A 24182-nucleotide genomic window follows, 5' to 3' on the forward strand; every position below is an offset into this window, starting at 1 on the left:
TATTTACTACTCACTATTATTGGTTGCTAAGTGGGTCCTAGCAACTAAATTATTAATATATACGTGCACGTGCGTTACTATAGAAATCAGTATGAAATGTCAAAATAACATTTCTGTATTCTATAATATTATTCAGTATTTCTATCAAGTACAATAAAAAGTTTTTATTAATACATATTAAATGTCAAGTTTATATGATTCAACAGAAAATTTAAAAACGTCGTATATAAAAAGTTCTTTTTATCTTGTAATTATTTTTGAATACAATAATTAATGGTTTATAAATGGACATTTAAAAACATTTACATACATTACAACTAGGGAATCCAATCCCGAGCCAAAATTTTGATCCCGGGATTTCGGGATTACAATTTGACAATCCCGGGATCCCGGGACTGGTTCCGGGATTGGCATTTTTTCCATTGTTAATATAAAATTTTTATATTTACAAATAACATTGATAAAATCGGTCAAAAATAAATCTAGAATAATTTATACTATTAAAGACATTTATTGTTAATATTGTATACGTTCAATCTTGGAAATACACAAGTTTAATGGAGTAAATAATATTGTAATAGAAATAATAATGTGAATTTAATAGGAGATTGCTGTTTCTGATAGTAAAGACTTAATGAGATTTAAAATAGTAAAGCAAATAATCATGGCGTACTTATGGCCTTTCCGCTTCATAAATCTAGTTAGTCAGCCAAATATGAAACTGCCGTAAAACGTATGATATCATGGTGGAATTACTTTGTGAAAAGTGCGAAGCATTGTTTTTTTCCAATCTTTCAATTTTTAATAATGTATGCGAAAAAATAAAATGAATCGGCAACCTACACATGGGTATAAATCAAACTTCATTCAAACTCAGTTTATTTCTAATGTACCTAGTTATTTTTTATTAAAAGTTTTTTTTCTGATATATTTTCGCTTTTATTTTATTTTACATAAAAATTGATAAAAAAAATCAATCCCGAAATCCCGGGATTATGTTTATCAATCCCGGGATTCATGGGTATCGAAAATAGCTCGGGATCCCGGGATTGTAATCGCTAATTACAACACATACTATGATCATAGACCTATTATAAAAAAATGTGTAGTGTCGCCTATCCTGTGATGCCCTAAGCAGGACTTATTTTGATTATAGATTAATCCAGCGCTGATCACATAGCAGGGACGCCACATCCTTAGGGACGATCACAGTCGACCTCTTGAAATTTTCCCTTTGATTTAGTGTCCTTCACGAATGATTCAAAACGTAATAATTAATTTCAGAAAAAAATAACGCTAGTCTGAATATAAACAAACTTTAGAGTTATTGCGGTGCGCGATGATAATGATTGGTAATTCATAAATATTGCCTATGTATCGGCATAACTGATGAATTAAGAATTGCATAAGTCTGCAGTAACCTTATACATTTCCTTAGCAATTAAGTCCTTAGACATTTTAATGAGATTGATGATGTAGTCAAGACAAGTAACATGCAACCCTTCGCCATATTGGCTAAATAGTAAATTTTATTAGTCAAGAAACGTACATACCAATAATTACAAGATAAAAAGAACTTTTTATATACAACGTTTTAAATTTTCTGTTGAATTATTATGCTCAGTATGCTCAAACTTGTACTTGATATGAAGTAAATAAAAAACAAACAAACAAACAAATATAGAATACTGAAATGTCAACATGACATTTCATTTTGATTTCCATAGTAACGCACGTATATATTAATAATTTAGTTGCTAAGACCACCCCCTTAGCAATCAATAATATTTTTTTACTTTTTACGGATTTTTCTGAAAAAACTTTCCATACAAAACAGATGGCTAATAGAATGCATTGGCATCGTGTTCTGATATATTCTAAAAGTTTCAAATGTCTAGCTAGTCGGGAAGTTAGTTAAAAATCGATTGCAAGATTTGTACTGCACAAACAACCACCGGACTAACAAGAATACGAGCTAATAAAAACGTTATAAATAAAAATAATTAAACTTAACATAAAATTCTACACGTCAATATCACATCAACATGCATCGTATAGCAATATATGTTGATATGTTTATTTAATATTATGTAAGTAAAATAGCGCCGCATGCGCCTTTTTTTACTATTAGAGCAAATTTGTGATGTGTTTATTTCACTTAGCTGCTCGACAAGCGACGCCGGATCCCAGGCTTGAGCCCTGTCATCCCCCTCCTTGTGGGGTCCATGGCCATATCCCTCGCAAGCTATACAGAAACCATACGCTCTATGAAGCAATGAATTAATCTGTAAATTATATTAATTATTAATTATGAATTTGCAAACTTTCAAGGTCAAAAATATCAAAAGAGTATATTTCGTAGTAACTTTAATTATTGCTCTACATACATTTCATAATAATATATAATATATACCTATGTATTAGTAATCTAATTTAATAAAACGCAAATTTGTATAGTAGTTTTTCCACTTTTATTAATTATTATGTCTGGACCGATGTCATCCGCCTCAGAGAGAAATTTTCAATGGACAAAATGTAAATTAATAATACAATGCATTTGCACCATGAATATTGACAGTTAACACAATAAAAGAAAATGTAATATATTTATATCTTTAAATTTTCAACGTCTTTTTGCATATTATACACAAATATCTACTTTAAACGATATACGCAATTGCTATGTAATACGGAGATAATACATTCCTCTCCTTTTCGTGGATAGCACATATCGGAGGTCAGCCACCATCATGGTGAACTTTGCCTTATGATCTGCTACCCATAACAGTTTGATGGAGCTGGACTCGTACCAATCACGGAAGTTCTTAAGGTACAAAATGCGACATCGTCCTCTGCTACGCTTACCGTTGATCTTTCTTTGGATGACAAATTAGGGAATGCTGTAACTTTGTCCTCTCTTAATGTTACGCAGAACTTCTCGGTCCTTTCCCATTTGACTGAGAACTTCAACATTTTTACACCCGGTCAGTCCAATAAATTTTCAGGATGCGTCCATACAGCCACATCTCAAAAGCCTCAACACTCCGTGACATCTCTTGATTTAGCGTAGAAGATAATTTAGAAAACATAACAACAAACCATGCACAGTCTCAGACCTAGGTTAAGGTCTCAATTGCTAAAGAGGCATTTCATATTGAGAAAGGCACTTGCGATCTCAATTATACACAATGACAATAATATATAACATGTTATGTACTTAATTTTGGGGGCTATCCGGTGCTCTAAACACGGGTCTACACACGTTCTTCCAGAAAATAAACTGTTTGCTTGTTATTCTAGCAATCTGATAAACTGAAAAGTAAAACGTATATATAATATAAATGCTATATCTTTCTATTTTATTTAGTCAACATAAAATTACGTTACAATATATTATACACAATTATTGTTTTATATTAAAATCTTACTGTTTGTTTTCTGAGATCATAAGTAGATCATAATTAGTGCTGTACACTTCAATTCAATAAACAAAGGTTTGTCTTGCCATAGAAACTTCCATATAAAACATTTTATGAACACTTATTTTTGGTATCATACTTTTTATTTCACCTACGATATTATGTTTTTATGTAGCATTATCTACTTATAAAATTAAATTCATAATTATTACGTATTTAAATGAAAAATTAACATAATGTCAAAGAACATTGTATTATTGCGAAAACATTTTGTTATCCATTGAATTATGTTTCTGTCAATTCTGCCAAACGTAACGTTTTCTTTATTCAACTTTAAACCTTTTGTTGAAATACAAATGAACGAAACATAAACACTTATATTATACAAATCACCCTTTCACTTTATTTTCACAACATCTGGGAATACAATGTACGTGCGTAGTACATTATTTCATAATATTGTTTTAGTGCCCTAGTAATTAAATTCACAACCATAAAAACATGCGAAAAAATGCGAGATTACATCTAAATTAGTGCAGCCATAAAAAAAATGTTTTGACTTTCAGTGCGCATTGACATCTAGCGGAAAATGTAAGAATCGTTTTTTTCAGGCGTGCGGAAAACAAATGAATAGATAAATGTTTCGAGTTTTGTTTGGAAAACTAAACCGTGCGTCTGGGATCGTATTTAAAACTTTCAACATGTTTCGCATTGTCAATAAATACAACTTATAAAAATAAGAATATAAGTACAAATTTATTTCAATATAAACCAATATCGTTTTATAAAACAATCACTTTTAGAAACTAAACAAAAATATTGAAAAAGCATTCTTTTTTGAAGAAGAAATGTAAAATTTTGAAAATAGCTGATAAAGGTTACTGAAGTTAATACTTAAAATAACTGCAAAACATTTAGTATTACAGATTCCTTTTTAGTAAAACTCACACTTTTATGAATTAAGATTTATTTTCCAATGCGTAAAACGTCTTCAGCATCAAAACCGTGACGCTGACTTGTGATCAAAATTTGGTAAAGGAAGGACATATTCACATATAAGGCATTGCGGCCACGATGAAATTACTTTGTGTTAGTTTAATTTTAAATTTTAAGTAACGATAAACTCACTTAAATGAGTCGCCTGAACTGTCACAAGAATCTGACATCATTATATTATCTTGATTCAAACGACAAAAGCTTAGCGCTAATATTGGAACATATTAGCGAAATTTGTAAAGCGCTTCATTTGCATATTTATTAGTTAATTTCGTCGTAATTAGATAGGGCGCAGGTGGTTATTGTTAAAGTACATTGGCCGAAAATCGATGGATGCAGTTTCGAATCTTGTCCATTGCCAAGATTTTGTCTTTTGATATGTCTCACGAGTTTCCAAAATAATATGTTTGTTGTGATACAAGTTTATAATATGATTAATTTTCCTCTCGGCATAGTCAACTATTTCACTTCACCCTATTAATCTACACTCTACAACATCGAAGCATAGGACATGCAGATGGTCGCGTCTACGTCTTTGCTGTACAAGGGTGCGGCGTGTCAAATTCTCTAGCGCCATCAGGAACATGTGTTGCTTATGTACAAGCAACATGAAGCATCTTTTCGTAGTTGCACCAGTCCTCGCGAGGTGGTCGAACCAGTGTATCTCTAATATTCGGCGAAGGCATCGATTCTCAAAGCACAAAACTTGACGCCTTAGGGCAAACTTGTGCGTATTTCAACAACAATGCGTGATGCTAATAATTAAAAAAATTAAGAAAATTCCATTGTTCTTCACATAAAATAAATCGCGGAAATAAAAAAAAAGAAAATTCTTTTAAATACGCGCCAGATTTTTTCAGGAAACAATGCGAATTACACGGCAACACAGTGTAATTGCATAATTCGTATTCTGAGCGCCAGAAATAATTTCAGAACGGAAACTTGAAAAATAAAACAAACACTAAAAGTCATTTCAATAATATCTATACACCCAGAGAGTTTAACATTACATTTGAAATGATTTTCCCGCCAACAATCATTAATCTGACGTTTGCGAGAACTTTTAATGCCAACTTCATTATTTAGTGTTTGTTTAATTTTCATGTGTTGCCAACAATGTTTTGTGCACCGAACATAAATTTGAATATGTCTAATGTCACTTGATTCGAATTCAAAATAGAATATTTCGGGACATATTATTATGTGACTTTTACTTACACGCTGTGACAATTTTCCTTGAAGTATATTAGGCACTCAAAAAAATTAACAGGTGGACATTTTTCACGATGAGGTTTTTAATAGATATAAATAAATCACTGCACCACGACTCTGGCTCTATGACAGCGTTACTAAATTAACATTTTCTTACCAGATCTAGTATTTTTGCTTAAGCGTCTATCTACCTAATCTAGTGTTTTTAGATAGCACTTAAAATGTATATTTTAAAAAGTTATATCTTGAAAATTACATGTTGACCTTTTGTACCAAATTTCTTAAAAGCCTGGGTGTTGTGTGAAAGTCTAAAATTTAAAATGTAGATCTCTTTGCAGGGTTAGTCTAGGATCTAGATAACCTGTAGAGATTGTAGGAAATACATGGAATATGTCATTATGATACTTTATCGTTTCTTATCATATAAATTAACATTTAATGACCACCTGGAATATTTTAATATCATAAAAGATTTATATTGTAAACACGTCGTCGTGTTAAATTTGAGAATAAAACCATATTTGATACATCAGATGTCTGTGATTATAACTTCTTCTTATTTGGCCATATCCGCCCCTTAGTTGGAGCATATTATGGACACCATGCGGCGCCTCCAAGAATACCTGTCGCTAGGCAGTCTACTTGCATCGTTCCAGGTCATACCAGCATGCTGTAGCTCCACGTATACACTATTCTATATCTATATAGTATTTAGCGGCCTTCCAGGACACCAGAATCCAGTTGGCTTTAAGAACAATCAAGCCTTGTTGATGTTATTTTATGGTCCAACGTCACCTCTTCACTTTCAGCGTGATGAGAGGCTGGTTGGTGCGATCTCTTATCTCCTCGTTACTCCTAAAGTCATACCCCCCCCCCCCGCACACCCAGTATCAGAGTACACGTCGTCATGTTTTAAATTATTATTTTGTCAACACGCACATCACAGGTTTTTTTTTAATTTAACCGTTGACTTTTCCTTAAAAGGGCTAAGTAGGTACCTACGCATTTTATTTATTTTTTGACAGTTTTTTTTTATTTAACAAATAAGACAGTCTAGTTTCAATCGAATCAAACTAACTGTACATTGTATACCTTCAAAAATAGTTGATCACTATCGGATGGTCCTCTAAATCAGTACTTCTCCGAGTACGAGCTCCAGCCAGGAAGCCGCGAAATATTTCAGTATTTCAACAAATATTTCCTAAACGTAAACGAAGACGATAAGTACCTACAATTGGATAAGAACACCATTTACTAAATCCTTAAAATATGTTCATATTACGTGGGCAGCTCAAGAAGAATTGATTGATATTAGATCAGATAATTCCCCTGAAGTCGAGTTTAATGAAGTTTTCCAGAATTTTGGATAAGGTCACAGCAAGAATATCGGTCAATCGCAAAAGCAGCATTATTAATCATAATTCCTAATGCGAAACAGCGTTTTCATCATTACTGGTAATACAAATAAACACGGGTCGTGTCTTTCAACGGAGACTTTGAAGCAAATCCTGCGAATTAGCATTTTAAACATTGTACAAGATTTTGATTTATTATGTAAAAATATGCAATCACACCCCTCTCATTAAATTATTTTTGTAGACTGTATGTTAATTTTTGCTTTACTAGTAAGTAAATGAAATATTCTATTAGTTTAAATACGTATAAAATAGTATAAAAAATAATAAAAAATGCACCAATGATAATAATTCATGGTAAATAAAGTACTGTTGGTCACTAAAGACTACATTTTTTGAGAGAGAGCCTTGGATTTATTTTCTAATTTCGTAGGCCGTGATATGAAAAAGTTTGAGAAGCACTGCTCTAAATCAATCAGCGTCTGGCTCAATATGGCTTAAACAGTTTGTATGTGCCACAAAATAAATGACTGTAGGTATGTCTTTATTGCCAGAACCTATGTAGGTACGTGATGATCAAAAAATATAATTCCACACTAAATAATGGTGATTTCACTATTCTGATTGACGGTATAAATATTTCTATTACAATGATTAATGGGGGAAATTAATTGACGATTTTCTATCCACAAATTATATTGATGGCATTTACTTTGAGTTTCTCTACATCAGGTATGTCCAACTTCAAGTTGACTATGATCTATTATCATGTATCAAAACTGGCAGTTATCAACTACATTCTCCTATTAGCACTTTTCAAATCAGACAAACTAATTATATTTAGCTGAGGATAATGTATTAAACAACAACACATGCCTTTCACCATCATAAAGAAATACACAATTTCCTATTCGTTGTGAAAATAAAGCTTTGATCCTCTTCTGTGCACTTCAGTGCTGCCATCTTTTTCTATGCTGATTATAGTACAAAGGCATAATAATTATAGTATTTCTGTAAAAAATATAGTACAGGAACATTTTTCGGCTTAAATCCTTTAAAAGTATAGTATCATGGCATATTTGGCGTGAAATTATAGTATTTTACATTTTTTGCAGAACCAAAATTATAGTATTGCACTATAATTATAGTACGGTTGGCAACACTGGTGCACTTACTGTACTTGTCGTCAAACTAGTATTTTACTGTGCAAAAAGCCTACTGCGTGATTGTAAGACAAACTACGCCTCATTTCAAAGCGCAAAGATTCGTATATTCTCTGTCTCTCACTCTTGCGATAGGCCATGAGTGATGCAATACGAATCAAGTAACACGACGAGATCAAACAGCTTAGAGTTATTAGGTATATACAAAACTTTCGTTTGTCATCCTGTAGAAATAGTGTGCGTCTCAGATAGCCTATTTGAGAAAATATCATATATAATATAGGCACAAGTTTTTAATTGATTTAAAATTTCCAACATCAATTTTCTCAAAATAAAATATAACACTTGAATATACAACATTTGTGCACTAACCAATCGATATACTGTGTTTTAATTTACTTAATATTATGTCGTTATACTAAGATTAATTAATGGAATAGAGATCAAAAGTTTTTTTTTTTAAATAAAAAGTGACAATCTAATCATAAAACAATGAGGACTTGAACCAAATAAAATTTAGTGAATAAAAATACCACGCAGTTTTCCTGCGTCAGTTTTCCCGCGCAAAAGTGCAGCCAACACTGCCCCTCAAAAAGAAGATTGGGCGCCAAAACAGCCGCGATGAATTTAATGTTCCGCAAGAACTTCGGTTCGGAGAGGAAGTCCGGTGGAGGCGGCGGCGGGGGGCGGGCCGCGCGGGCGACGGGGGGCAAGCGATCCCGTGACCAGACCGTCCCCATGCGTTCCTACTCGCCAATGGACGACCACCACTACCGGACGCACATATTCTTCGGTGCGGCTCCTCGTCACAGCTGCACGTTAACCGGTGAAGGTGCTTTGCTTGTCGCTTGCGATTTCCGCGCCACTGCTTTATTTGTTTTTATTTTCCACTGAAAGTTTGCACCCTTAGTGCGGCGTCACACTCGAGGGTAGTTCGTGGTGATTTGGTGATTACATTTTCATGAAATGGTTATCTGGTGATTATGTAGTGCCAAGTCTCAAACCCTGTGATTGATCCCTTAAACTAGTCATCGAGTGATGTTCAAACTAGTTTTACGTGACTTCAATAATAATCATCTGACCTAGCTCATTGAATTACAAATCCAGTGATCGATTTCTGATTAATTTTGATAAATAATAATCATCTGATTTGACCTATTAAATTACCAATTATTCTATAATATTGATTTTGTAAACAAGTCATTGAGTGATATCATGAACTAGTCATTATTTAATTAGTTAACTAGTTATTAGCTTTACAATTAATAATAATACTCATTTGTAGCATTTAATTAATCCTTAAACGAGTCATACAGTGATTTAAAATGTGATTCGGATATATAATACTAGATAGACTGACTAAATTACAAATCCTGTGATTGATTCTTTAAACTAGTCACCTGTTGATGCATTGAACTAGTCATGTGGTTTTCTAGCAAAATAGAAAAATTATGATTTTTAACAAAGCTTTTAATTGAATATTTGAGTGATCGATTTCTGTACACTGCTCATTTTTTGACAATTACATTAAATTCGCCATAAACACTGATTCGGTTAACAAATAATACTATGGTGATTTTTTTATCGTTCAATCTTCCGGTGATTTATTAAACTATTCATTTAGTGATTTAATATACTAATCACTCGTTGAGTGATTAGTTTGTTAAACTATTACTACGAATCCGTCGATCGTAATTAATCACACGTTGGCTGCTTAAACTAATCAGTGACAGATTTGGCAGACTAGTGATTTTCTTGTTCTTTTAAAATGTCAACAATAAAATATTTTATATTATACAATACTTCCTTTTTGTAATAGTGATCTTTTTTTAAATATAATACAATTTCAATAATTTGTAATCACTCATACCAGTGGCGGATTAAGTGATCGGCGATCTGTGCTTCTGTCTTGGGCGTTGGATACTCGGGAACCTCAAACACAGAGAATAACTAATTGAGTAATAAACATTTTTTTTGTTTTTAGTGAAATAAAATATATTCATTGTGAATTTTGCTGCGAAGCTGCACGAGAGAATTACATAAAGAAATACAAAGTATTATAAAACTACAAGAAAGCAAAATGTTATTGTTACCTTTTATGCACCGTCACATAATGACGGGAAAATATGCTAGTAAGTAAATAGTTCACAATATTATAATATCATTTTTTTTAATATAATAACTTAACTTCAAAATATATTGTCTCGTACTGTCTGTTTGTCGTAAAAGCGTTTTCACTTTAACAGTAATATGTTTTTGTAATACTGTCTCTCTGTGCTACTGTCGCATGAATATAATAAATATTCAATAATGAATAATAACAAGGGTCTCACGAACCCATATTGCTTAGGGCCTCGCATATTTTAAATCCGCCTCTGATTTAATCTGTCACAATTGTTATGAGTTTTATTGTATAAAGAAAAATCTAAAATTTCTTTCTCTAGTGTTTTTTTTTATATTTTCTCAAAAATAGATCACACCAATTTTCTCGTATGAGATCTTGCAAGAATTCCATTTTACAACAGAAAATAATAATTCTAGAAAATTCCTGAAAATCGTTCTTTTAGTCGATTTATGTTTTAATTTGCAGTATTGATGATAAAGTATGTATTAACAAGGAAATAGCCATCGACTAAAAAACTGTTTTTAATGAAAATATAAGCAAAATCGTGTTTAAGGGCCCACATGCTCAGCGTAGGTCAAAATGGAGCTTTTATGGTATTTTTAGAGCATTCCTTAAACGTTGTAAATAATCTATTTATATAATTTTTAAGCCTTATTATCCTTTATATTTATTTTAAATATTTGATGACTGCATAAAGTATTTTTATTACATAAAATAGTATTCTTTTAAACCTCTCGCTCTAATGTTTTAGAATATAGTCATATTTCAGTACATCCATGTGCAGTGGTGTTAATATTTTTTATATTTATTAATTTTTAAACTCATTTACAAAACCATTAGTAAAATTAATGTTAACATTCTATAGTGACATATTTACGATAAAAAAATATATTTTATAATTTTTATGATCCCAAATTTGACAAGAATTAGGCATTTTAATATTCAAAAAATGGGCACGATTAACAGATTTCTCTAAAGATACTTATACTTAAGATAATAATTCTAAAGATACTTATTATAAGCTATGTCTTTGAACATTCAAATGTGATAAACATCTTATGAATAATGATTGCTTTATAATACTTACTGACCTAAGATTGGCATTTCTCAGTGGTTAAGCTACAATATACGGCCGTAGCCATAAATTGACAAACGATAAATGAAGTGGGGAGTAAGATCATGGTAACGCGCGTGTTTGAACATGTACCGTTTAAAAAAAAAATCGGTTAGTTCCGCTTCACATGGACGTACTAAAATATGATCATATTCTAAAACATTAGCGCAAGAGGCTTAAAAGAATACTATTTTATGTAATAAAAATACTTTATGCAGTCATCAAATATTTAAATTAAATATAAAGGATAATAAGGCTTCAAAATTATATAAATAGATTATCTACAACGTTTAAGGAATGTCCAGGGTTATGCTCTGAAAATTCCATAAAAGCTCCATTTTGACCTACGCTAAGCATGTGGGCCGTTAAGTATGTTTATATTTAAATTTATTGTTGGCAATATTAATAACTACCGACATGATGAGTTCTGTTATCGGTAATGTATGAATTAATGTTCAGAAGACTTTGAAATTGCCAAATCATCCCATCACTCTTGTGTGACAACTGCATTGTAATTACAAAGACGAAAAGTACATAATACAATATTTATAAATAACACAATTATTAAAACATATTTTACAATAACTCAGTTACAAAATAAAACATAATTTTCGTACAAGTGACACAGTATCTAAAAAATAACCGATTAGGTACTTTGTAAAATAATTTTTCACTTGGTATTTACCACATATTATAACGATTGCTTTATGGCACGTGTTTCTCCTACATGGTGAGGTTTATCAAGTATGATTATCAAAATTTATGGTTAAGTTTATTTAATATTATAACTATTATTCTTATCAATACCCTGTGCAAAAGGAAATTTTTGAATAACAGCAAAATTTATGAATTGCAATGACTGTGATTGGATCTACATCGGAAAAATCCAAATATCAATATTTGGGTTAATAAGCATATTGAAGTCTAAAATGTAACAATTTTTCTGAATATGCAAACCGTCTAAACGAAAACGATCATACATTGATTAAAGACAGTATTTTCAAACGCGCGAATAACATTACATCACCGTGTTTAATCAACATGTAGGATGTTACCCACTTGCCCAACCTATTAGGTCCTGGGTCTAAATATACATTAAAAACCAGCATGTAGATTCTCCAGACCTGTGCATCTATTCTATACACAAGACTTCTATCGGCCACTATCGGCAGCTATCGAGGGTAGTTTATCATATTTGATATTGAAGTATTATAATCATGGCCCCCACATTTTGAAGCGTGCCCCCTTACCCATCGCTATGGTTAAAGGCAGTCTGACGCTCTCCAGTATTGTTTTTCAAATGGTGTTCGAGGTCAAATAAAATTCAGTGTAATTTAGCTATTTTTGAACACATCAAATTATGGATGATGTTGTCGAGTATCACTCAACACGTCACAACAACCATATATTATAAAATGGTAATAACTCCGAAGTAAAATAGCACCGCAGTCGACCTTTTTTGCTATTAGAGCAAATTTAAGATGTGTATTTGTCTCATTTATCTGGTTGACCCATCACGTCGGGCCCCTAGGCTAAAGCCCTGTCAGCCCCCCTCTTGTGGGAGCCATGATTATAATTGTTACAATAAGTTAGCCGTCTAAACAGTCAAAACTGTCTATATCGCTCTAAAATTTAGCACAGCCAATAGAGGTGCTGTTAAAACATAGCACTTATTGTAACAATTACAACTAACTTACTGTAAAAATTATAATACTTTTATAATCATCCGCGATAGCCGCCGATAGCGGCCGATAGCAGTCTTCTGTATAGAATAGTTGCGCTGGGATTCAAACTTGGAACCCCACGACACTATAAGCTGACACATTACCGCTTAGCCATCGTGGGGCCGTCACAGATAGAGTAGGTTTTAATAAAATTAATAGCTTATAATTCCTAAATATAAATCAAAATCACACGTAAATATCAACATTTAAAAAAAATCCTACTCCTTACGATTTTCGCATTGAAATTTCTCAGCTTGGAATTATACTAACTACCGATTTCCCAAAGCAGATAGCTTCTTTTCTATCCCTACCACACAGTGTTGATAATAATTATAATATTACATAAACCCAAACGTAAATAATGTATGCACTTATAACACTTGATATTGCGAAACACGTGTTATAAAGCAATTGTTCTACGTATTGAAAACCAAGTAATAAACACATTGTATTAATTATTACTACCAATTAAACGCTGAATATCTTCATAAGCAGAATAATTATTTAATATAACTGTGTTAAGATTTTTTTTAATGTTTTACTAATAATAAGATACTTATTATTGGTTTCCCTATGTATAACAACTAAAACAGTGATTTAATATTGTCACCATAACGGCACCTTAACCTAAAATAAAATCAAAATCATCGAAATATAACTCAGATTTATTTTAGTTGTATCAAGTGCCTTGTAGTAGATACCAGTAGCGAAGGATGGAGGTAGGCTGTTAACATCCGCCATAAATAGTGCACATTTAACTTAGTTAATCAAACATATTTGTTTTTATTGAACTAATACCACAATTTACAGATGGTGTTGGCTAGTTTTTTAAACCGTGCCTAAACCAAACCATAATAGTTTTGGTATACTTTGGGCGATACGACAAAATTGTGCACACTTTTTCATTCATACTTATTTGTTTTCGTTGGATTAAGAATACATATTACATATGGTGTTGGTTATTTTTATTTAAATTCATTAAACCCTGCTTAAACCAAACTATAATATACAAAAAAAAAATATTATTCTATCTATAGAATATTCAAAGGTATATATGATTTAATTGCATAATTTTTAATATTTTATAGGTAGACGAGTATTTTTTTAAATATTATCTATTATGGCTTGGTTTCGCAGGGTTTAATTGAATTTTAAAAACTGACCAACACCATCTGTAAATTATAGTCTTATTTCAATGAAAACAAATACGTTTGACTGACAAAGTTTAGTGTACGCTATTTATGGCGGATCTTAAAAGTCTACCTCCACCCTTTATTACTGGTAGGTATTTATAATTGAAGACAAATCAATTATTATTTAGGTACGTCACAAGATATTACATATTATTTTGTAATATCGTGTACCATCACATTACAATATGATAATTACATAATAAGTAATAATTATATTAAAGCCACTTAATGTCAAGTAGGTATAATTCATGAAACTGAATATTGCAAACTTTAATTCACAACTAGGAAATTGTTATATATTATGTATTCCAAATTTTCTTCAACCTATGCAAGCTTTTCAAACGTATTCCACGAACAATTTTCTGCTTTGATATTATAAAGCTTCGTTGATGAGCTTTTTCAGGCATTTATTTTCAGTAACGTCAGAATTCACAACTTAACAATTGTTTATGACTTTTGTGCTTAATTTTACTCACTTCCGAATAGTTTTCTTATGACATTAACTATTTTACGTGAGTTTTCTATGCATTTTCCAGTGCAGTTGTATACCATGTTCGTGGGCTTTCACTTAGCAAGTTTTTTATAACAATGTTAAGTAGATATAAATATTAACAGATTATTTGTGTGATAGATATTATAATATACCTACCTACTACTTACTAAAAATGCTAATACAAAACATAATTAATGTATAAGATTAATACTACATGTTCGTATTATTTCCGTTTATAGTTAGATATGCTTTAAAATAATGCTTCGTATTTAGTTATATAATATAATTAATATCAATGTCCAGTACTCTTTATAAAAATATTTATGAAATTAGAAATTAGTAGCAAAGATGAAATTAATGTGCAAAATGATAAATATTGTAATAATTTAAAAAAACGTAGCATTTTTGGAGAATGATATTATTTAGTTCACAATAAAACAACAATGATACACATAGGTTTTTTTTATTTAGCAGTGGTGAGGCTCCACCCCTAGGCTGTTAAAATTTGACATAAATAGTGCACACTAAACTTTATCAGTCATACATATATGTTTTCATTAAACTAAGAATACAATTTGCAGATGGTGCTGGTTAATTTTTAAAATTCAATTAAACTCTGTCTAAACCAATCCATAATAGGTTAGACATGCTATGGGTGATCTGACAAAAATAGTGCACAAATTTTCAGTCATACTTATTTTGTTTTCATTGAATTAAGAATACATAATATTACAGATGATGTTGGTTAGTTTTTTAAATTCATTAAGCCCTGCCTAAACCAAACCATAATCAAAAAAAATATTCTTCTATCTAAAAAATATCTTAAGTTAATATATATTATTAATTATATATTAATAAGTTTTTTACTATTATCTACTATGGCTTGGCTTAGGCAGGGTTTAATTGAATTTTAAAAACTAACCAACGTCTCAACATTGTAGTTTTATTTCCATGAAAACAACTACGTTTGACTGACAAAGTTTAGTGTGCACTTTTTATGTTGGATCTAAACACCTTACCTCCACCCTTCGCCACTGTTAAGCATACACTCGTAATACATATTTGATAATTATTACGGAAGATTTTGTAAGTAGTTTTAAGTCCTTCTTCAAGTATTTTCTTAAATAAAATTTGTGCAATTTTCACCCATTAGAAGATTAGAATGGAATGATAGATTTTCACCACAGGGCATCTCTAGAAAAGGGGAAATGAAGTAAGTCCATTTTACCATACCCACGTTTGGTGCCCTGGTTTGTAGAGTCTCATTTAAAGACAAATGAGCTTAAGCTGATACTGAGGCTAAAAACAGGACACACAATGCGTATAAGATTTGATGTCCTCATTGGAAGAAGCGATTCGCAGCTCTGCGATGAATGTGATGTCTTGGAGGACAATGTACATTTATAGCAGTACAATATTAACGACACAGAGTACAGCTGCGAATTGCGGATATTTTTGAGAATGCCGACGAATTGAAAGGTGCCCTGACGGTGGGTAAGACGGAAAATCTTGGGGAAATTGTAAAATTCTTTAACAGAATCGGAGTGAGGACCTGATCGGCGGATCCTCTTCTAGATGAGAAGTCATAGCCTCGGTAAAATCATAAATATATATATATATATTTATAATGAATGACCAATTCTCTAATTTAATCTATATAGAACGTCATTATTTTCATATTAATGTCTTACCTACATATATATAAATATAAAAAGAATGTTTGTTTGTCTGTCCCGTATGCGTTCCTATACCATGAATTCGATTGAGATCAAACTTTGGTGAGTTTTTGTGCGTACACCCGCAAAGGTTTCCGAATTGGTACAACCATATTCTCTTCTATTTGTATGCGTTCCTATACCAAATTTGTAAAATCCATGCTTCTCACATGAACAGCTGTAGCCTGCTCACGCGTTGGTATTCGTGTACGCACCAGACAGAACAACAAAAAATATTGTGTATCCAAAAGCACTCCAATAAACAGAATTAAAGACTACAATTTCTTTCTTTGAGTGGCATTGCAACGCATGCCGGGTACTCGCTAGTCATAAATAAATACAATGTATTTTGATTTAATTATTATAAATTATCGCTTCGCCAAAGTACTGATAAATAGAATTTCTTTTAGCTTGAACACTTTTCGGCCATTTTTTGTAAACTGACGCACATTGTTTCGACATTTTTTTTATTGTACAATTATTTACAAATACATTTATTTAATAACACCAAAGTCATTTTATAGGATAATTAATTCAAAGTGATATATTGCCCCAAAATCAGGTCATGGTTATATCCTATCCATATACAAATTGTCTGCTTTTATCGATCAATGGTTAATAATATTCCTCACAATCAGGGCCATGGGAAAATCGTTCCCACACAGTTTTCCAGAAGTTTTTTTATACCAATTGAAATTTCCATAAGTACATTATTATAAACAAAGGATATGTATCATTAAAAAAAAACACTTTCTGAGAAAATATATTATAACCAATAGAAAAAATCTTTTTGAAAAAAATAAGACACCCCACAGGAATCGAACCTGTATCTCTTGGGTTTCGCGCCCACGCACATATACCACTATGCTGAAAGTACCATACTTAATTACGACAAATTTGAACTAATGGCTCTTATAATACTCTCTGAAGCGCTTTCTTAATTGAGCTAATATTGGCAACGGCTTTTGTATTTTAAATCAACCTTTTGTATTTTGAATAAAAAAAGTAATTAATTAAAAATTATTAGCAAGTTCAAGCAAGCTACAACACTAAAGTATCTTGGAGTAATTCGTGCCGTCGGTTAGTAATTAAAGTAATACCTACTTTGATATAAAATACAAAAGCCGATAGCCAATATTATCTCAATTTAGAAAGCGCTTCAGAGAGTATTATAAGTGCCATTAGTTAGAATTTGTCGTAATTAAGTATGGTACCTTTAGCATAGTGGTGTATGTGCGTGGGCGCAAAACCTGAGAGATACAGGTTCGATTCCTACGGGGTGTCTTACTTTCTTCAAACCGTTTTTTTTATTGGTTATAATATATTTTCTCAGAAGTGTTTTCAAAAAGTAAGTTCAATAATTGGAATGTTACATTCTTAAATCTTGTGAATTATTCGTTGAATAAAAAAACATAATTAATTCAAAATAAAGGATATATTATAATTATTGTTGTAATAACTTCCTGTGGCCTGTTTATGGGTTAAAATATGAATATTAATATCTACCAATATAATGTTCAACTAAGCTTAACATTATTTTCCGTCTTTGCTTAATTAGTCATGTGTATTTTATTCATTATTGTGTTTCTCATTTAAATATATCAGATAAGTGTCCGATGTTCTCACAGAAGCTTTTTGCCTTGAGCTTTTGGCATATATTTTCAAAGCTCCTAAATTCTTCGAATGCCAATTTGTACTTCTAGTTCACTGAGCTGATACATTGTGATTTATTCCACTGTTGCGGCCAACAAATTTAACAAATCCAATTAAATAAGTTTCTCAAAAGCTTGCATATATATTTTGTTATCAAAAAGAATACCTAATTGTGTTTTTATTGATTTAAGTAGATAGTACTTAAAATTTCAGTGGTGATCAATATACGAGGCGTGTATTTTCAAAGTGAACTTATTCCACCCCAACAAATTTTTGACTTTAAAGCCTAAAAACTGTTTAATTATGGTGTTGATGTTACGCATGCCTTTTGTATTGAAATAAGTTACCTTTGTTACGAACACCGATTTTTAAGTTGATTTTTCTACTGGATTGGATGCTATTCGATTCTTCTATACAAAAAATACTTGTTCAAAATTTTATCCTTTAAATTAATTCTGGCATTCATAACTCATTTTCGTCAAGTAGTGGAATAAGTTCACTTTGAAAATACACCTCTCAACAATTACGATACTACACCTACCATTCAACACTGAATGATTAAAAATAAATTAGGTAGCATTTTTGCGTCGTAAAAACAAACGAACGCGAATCATTTTCTGGGACGCGCCAAGCGGGGTTGTTGGGGATGCGAAACACCCGGGCGGCAGGATTCAGGGGACGTCAAAAGTCTAAAGAAAAACATTTTTAATGATACATATTATCAAAAATATATACGTTTATCAATTACATAAGTAAAATGATCTTTGTGAAGAACAAAAGTCGCCTCCAACGCAATTCTCTTTCAAGCTATTAATTAAAGTTCCATTCATCGATATATACCTACCTATTATGTAATTATGTCATATTTCTAACAAAAAAATGTTTTTATTTTGGGGGTGGCAATTTTGGGCGGGCACCTTAACGGCAGCCACCCTTGGCGCGTCTCTGCTCATAATAATTGTATTCAGTTATTATCATATTATTAACAAACTTTGTTTACGAAGAGCTAGCGATTTGCCTGACAAAGTAGATTGTAACTCTGGATCGAACACACATTGAAAAAAAAAATGTGTTTGATTGAACCAATTGCGACACCGCGGGGTGAAAAATGTAATGGTTTTATTTATTTCATATGTAAAATTTGTCGATAACTGTCAAATAATCTGATCGTATGCACATGATTCCAGTCATGACAATGTGGTACCTACATGTCAAAAATCAATCTCGATATAAAAAATTCTCACTCACCATGACCTCAGTTTTATATATAATTTTTTTTTTTTTTCAATTTTTAAGTGAAATCATCAACTGTTTATTAGGTAGGTATATATACATTTTTTTTCAAAAACCGACATTATGCAGCTGCTAGATTTCCCGTCGGAAAATCTGATAAGGATTAAATTATCCATCCCTTTTTATATGGGAACGTTTAATTCTAGCGTATTCAAGAATGCTGAAAAAGGCATCCGTTGGCCAAATAAATATTATTAATAGATAGATTACAATGCATATTCAAAATGCTATATTTCCGTTGTTTATCTTTACAGAATTATCCCCAATAGAATACCCAATCATTTTGAACATATTAGATTGATTAAGATGAGATATACCTAGGTTGGCAACATCGAGTGAGACTTTTTCAGCGATTAGGAATGTAGCAATTATATAATTTGATTTTTTACGGCATATTGAAAATCTGTGCTATTAAAAATCTATCAACATAATAAAGATACGACAATTTTATATTGAATGTTATATGTTTCCTGAAAGGTCATGATTCTATTTATCGCTGCTCTGTTTTGTCACTGTTCTGTTTTTTCATGTTCTGTTTTCTCACCATTCTGTTTTGTCATGGAACCGTTGGATATCTTATATGATTGTTATGCATTTAAATTGAATGGTTTTCACCCTGACCATTTTCCGGATCTAATACCGGCTGTAGACGTATTATATTACAACACAATGCCAGTGTATAAATGTGTATTGTTATCCTTTTTCTTCATTATAATAGTTCAAATACACCCAACAGGTAGTTGTCGCCACTGTTCGATACAATCTATGTGTCGGTTGTCGAGATTCCATCTTGTTTTTCTTGCTTTTAAAATACGCCGAGCTAATTAAACTTAGAAATTTTCACAAAAGAAAAAAATCACAAAGATTTTATTAGACAACGTGTTTTTAAAACTAGGCGTCGGTTTATTTTCGTTACATCTTCCTCTTTTGTTTTAAAAAATACGGCACACAGCGTGTTTCAAAATTTTTTGTATTGTGATTTCACTTTTTTTATTAATTGATTGATTGGTGATTCCAATACAGGGTTAACAAAAAGAGGTTAAAGAATTAAGAAGAAATTAAGAAAAAAAGTACCTACATAATTTTAATTAAATTATAAGATATTTGGATAACTACATCTGTATACAGAAGAAAACATATAAAAAATCAGATTGCGCCTGCATACTGCGCAGACGTGTAAAGTAGACCGGTTTTCAACTTTTCTCGGTAGATTGTTTACAATCTGCTTGTTAGCTTGTTCGATGATGACACGTTAAGTAGCTCAATGTCATTGTCGCATTATTAAAAGTATTTTTCCGAGTTTTAGCTTGTTTCAAAATAGGCTCGCCATCTTTGCTCGATAAAATTTTTCAAAAGTCATTAAAATTGTAATCAAAATTTTGTTTGATCACAAATTCAGCTACTGCGGTTTTTAATAAGTAATTTGCTTCTCTCCTTTCTCCAGTCTGTACTTATTGAACTAAACATTCTTTCGTAAATTGCATTGGAATGTGGAATTGAGAATATGTGGGCGACAATTTTATACAAATGGTTGCAAGCGGAATGATCATTAAAAATATTACTTATCCATTTCTCATAATCGTTTTTTTTCTCGTATGCTTCAGTCATATTCAGAAAATGTTGTACGCCAGGCTGCCTAGAAAAATTAAGCGAGCCTCTTTAACTATATACCTACATTTTTGTAGATATACAATTTTTGTTAAGTCGGGATGAGGCAATGCGGGACTCGGGATTTGTCTGTTGAACTCGGGACATTAGAAGATTAGAATGGAATGATAGATTTTCACCACAGGGCATCTCTAGAAAAGGGGAAATGAAGTAAGTCCATTTTACCATACCCACGTTTGGTGCCCTGGTTTGTAGAGTCTCATTTAAAGACAAATGAGCTTAAGCTGATACTGAGGCTAAAAACAGGACACACAATGCGTATAAGATTTGATGTCCTCATTGGAAGAAGCGATTCGCAGCTCTGCGATGAATGTGATGTCTTGGAGGACAATGTACATTTATAGCAGTACAATATTAACGACACAGAGTACAGCTGCGAATTGCGGATATTTTTGAGAATGCCGACGAATTGAAAGGTGCCCTGACGGTGGGTAAGACGGAAAATCTTGGGGAAATTGTAAAATTCTTTAACAGAATCGGAGTGAGGACCTGATCGGCGGATCCTCTTCTAGATGAGAAGTCATAGCCTCGGTAAAATCATAAATATATATATATATATTTATAATGAATGACCAATTCTCTAATTTAATCTATATAGAACGTCATTATTTTCATATTAATGTCTTACCTACATATATATAAATATAAAAAGAATGTTTGTTTGTCTGTCCCGTATGCGTTCCTATACCATGAATTCGATTGAGATCAAACTTTGGTGAGTTTTTGTGCGTACACCCGCAAAGGTTTCCGAATTGGTACAACCATATTCTCTTCTATTTGTATGCGTTCCTATACCAAATTTGTAAAATCCATGCTTCTCACATGAACAGCTGTAGCCTGCTCACGCGTTGGTATTCGTGTACGCACCAGACAGAACAACAAAAAATATTGTGTATCCAAAAGCACTCCAATAAACAGAATTAAAGACTACAATTTCTTTCTTTGAGTGGCATTGCAACGCATGCCGGGTACTCGCTAGTCATAAATAAATACAATGTATTTTGATTTAATTATTATAAATTATCGCTTCGCCAAAGTACTGATAAATAGAATTTCTTTTAGCTTGAACACTTTTCGGCCATTTTTTGTAAACTGACGCACATTGTTTCGACATTTTTTTTATTGTACAATTATTTACAAATACATTTATTTAATAACACCAAAGTCATTTTATAGGATAATTAATTCAAAGTGATATATTGCCCCAAAATCAGGTCATGGTTATATCCTATCCATATACAAATTGTCTGCTTTTATCGATCAATGGTTAATAATATTCCTCACAATCAGGGCCATGGGAAAATCGTTCCCACACAGTTTTCCAGAAGTTTTTTTATACCAATTGAAATTTCCATAAGTACATTATTATAAACAAAGGATATGTATCATTAAAAAAAAACACTTTCTGAGAAAATATATTATAACCAATAGAAAAAATCTTTTTGAAAAAAATAAGACACCCCACAGGAATCGAACCTGTATCTCTTGGGTTTCGCGCCCACGCACATATACCACTATGCTGAAAGTACCATACTTAATTACGACAAATTTGAACTAATGGCTCTTATAATACTCTCTGAAGCGCTTTCTTAATTGAGCTAATATTGGCAACGGCTTTTGTATTTTAAATCAACCTTTTGTATTTTGAATAAAAAAAGTAATTAATTAAAAATTATTAGCAAGTTCAAGCAAGCTACAACACTAAAGTATCTTGGAGTAATTCGTGCCGTCGGTTAGTAATTAAAGTAATACCTACTTTGATATAAAATACAAAAGCCGATAGCCAATATTATCTCAATTTAGAAAGCGCTTCAGAGAGTATTATAAGTGCCATTAGTTAGAATTTGTCGTAATTAAGTATGGTACCTTTAGCATAGTGGTGTATGTGCGTGGGCGCAAAACCTGAGAGATACAGGTTCGATTCCTACGGGGTGTCTTACTTTCTTCAAACCGTTTTTTTTATTGGTTATAATATATTTTCTCAGAAGTGTTTTCAAAAAGTAAGTTCAATAATTGGAATGTTACATTCTTAAATCTTGTGAATTATTCGTTGAATAAAAAAACATAATTAATTCAAAATAAAGGATATATTATAATTATTGTTGTAATAACTTCCTGTGGCCTGTTTATGGGTTAAAATATGAATATTAATATCTACCAATATAATGTTCAACTAAGCTTAACATTATTTTCCGTCTTTGCTTAATTAGTCATGTGTATTTTATTCATTATTGTGTTTCTCATTTAAATATATCAGATAAGTGTCCGATGTTCTCACAGAAGCTTTTTGCCTTGAGCTTTTGGCATATATTTTCAAAGCTCCTAAATTCTTCGAATGCCAATTTGTACTTCTAGTTCACTGAGCTGATACATTGTGATTTATTCCACTGTTGCGGCCAACAAATTTAACAAATCCAATTAAATAAGTTTCTCAAAAGCTTGCATATATATTTTGTTATCAAAAAGAATACCTAATTGTGTTTTTATTGATTTAAGTAGATAGTACTTAAAATTTCAGTGGTGATCAATATACGAGGCGTGTATTTTCAAAGTGAACTTATTCCACCCCAACAAATTTTTGACTTTAAAGCCTAAAAACTGTTTAATTATGGTGTTGATGTTACGCATGCCTTTTGTATTGAAATAAGTTACCTTTGTTACGAACACCGATTTTTAAGTTGATTTTTCTACTGGATTGGATGCTATTCGATTCTTCTATACAAAAAATACTTGTTCAAAATTTTATCCTTTAAATTAATTCTGGCATTCATAACTCATTTTCGTCAAGTAGTGGAATAAGTTCACTTTGAAAATACACCTCTCAACAATTACGATACTACACCTACCATTCAACACTGAATGATTAAAAATAAATTAGGTAGCATTTTTGCGTCGTAAAAACAAACGAACGCGAATCATTTTCTGGGACGCGCCAAGCGGGGTTGTTGGGGATGCGAAACACCCGGGCGGCAGGATTCAGGGGACGTCAAAAGTCTAAAGAAAAACATTTTTAATGATACATATTATCAAAAATATATACGTTTATCAATTACATAAGT

General features: G+C 31.7%; 1 protein-coding gene across 1 annotated transcript in view; it reads left to right on the top strand.

Moving 5' to 3' along the window:
* Positions 1–24182, top strand: part of LOC147075915 (uncharacterized) — an 86897-nt gene that overhangs the window by 37716 nt on the left and 24999 nt on the right. The window contains exon 2 of the mRNA XM_085942244.1: positions 8569–8971. Coding sequence (XP_085798370.1) covers positions 8767–8971 — 205 coding nt within the window. The 5' untranslated portion in view covers positions 8569–8766. The remainder of the gene's footprint in view (positions 1–8568; positions 8972–24182) is intronic.

Source organism: Rhyacophila brunnea, unplaced genomic scaffold (genome assembly GCF_057557595.1).
Source record: "Rhyacophila brunnea isolate RB1 unplaced genomic scaffold, BYU_Rbru_1.0 scaffold_14, whole genome shotgun sequence".
In the NCBI taxonomy this organism is placed as follows: domain Eukaryota; kingdom Metazoa; phylum Arthropoda; class Insecta; order Trichoptera; family Rhyacophilidae; genus Rhyacophila; species Rhyacophila brunnea.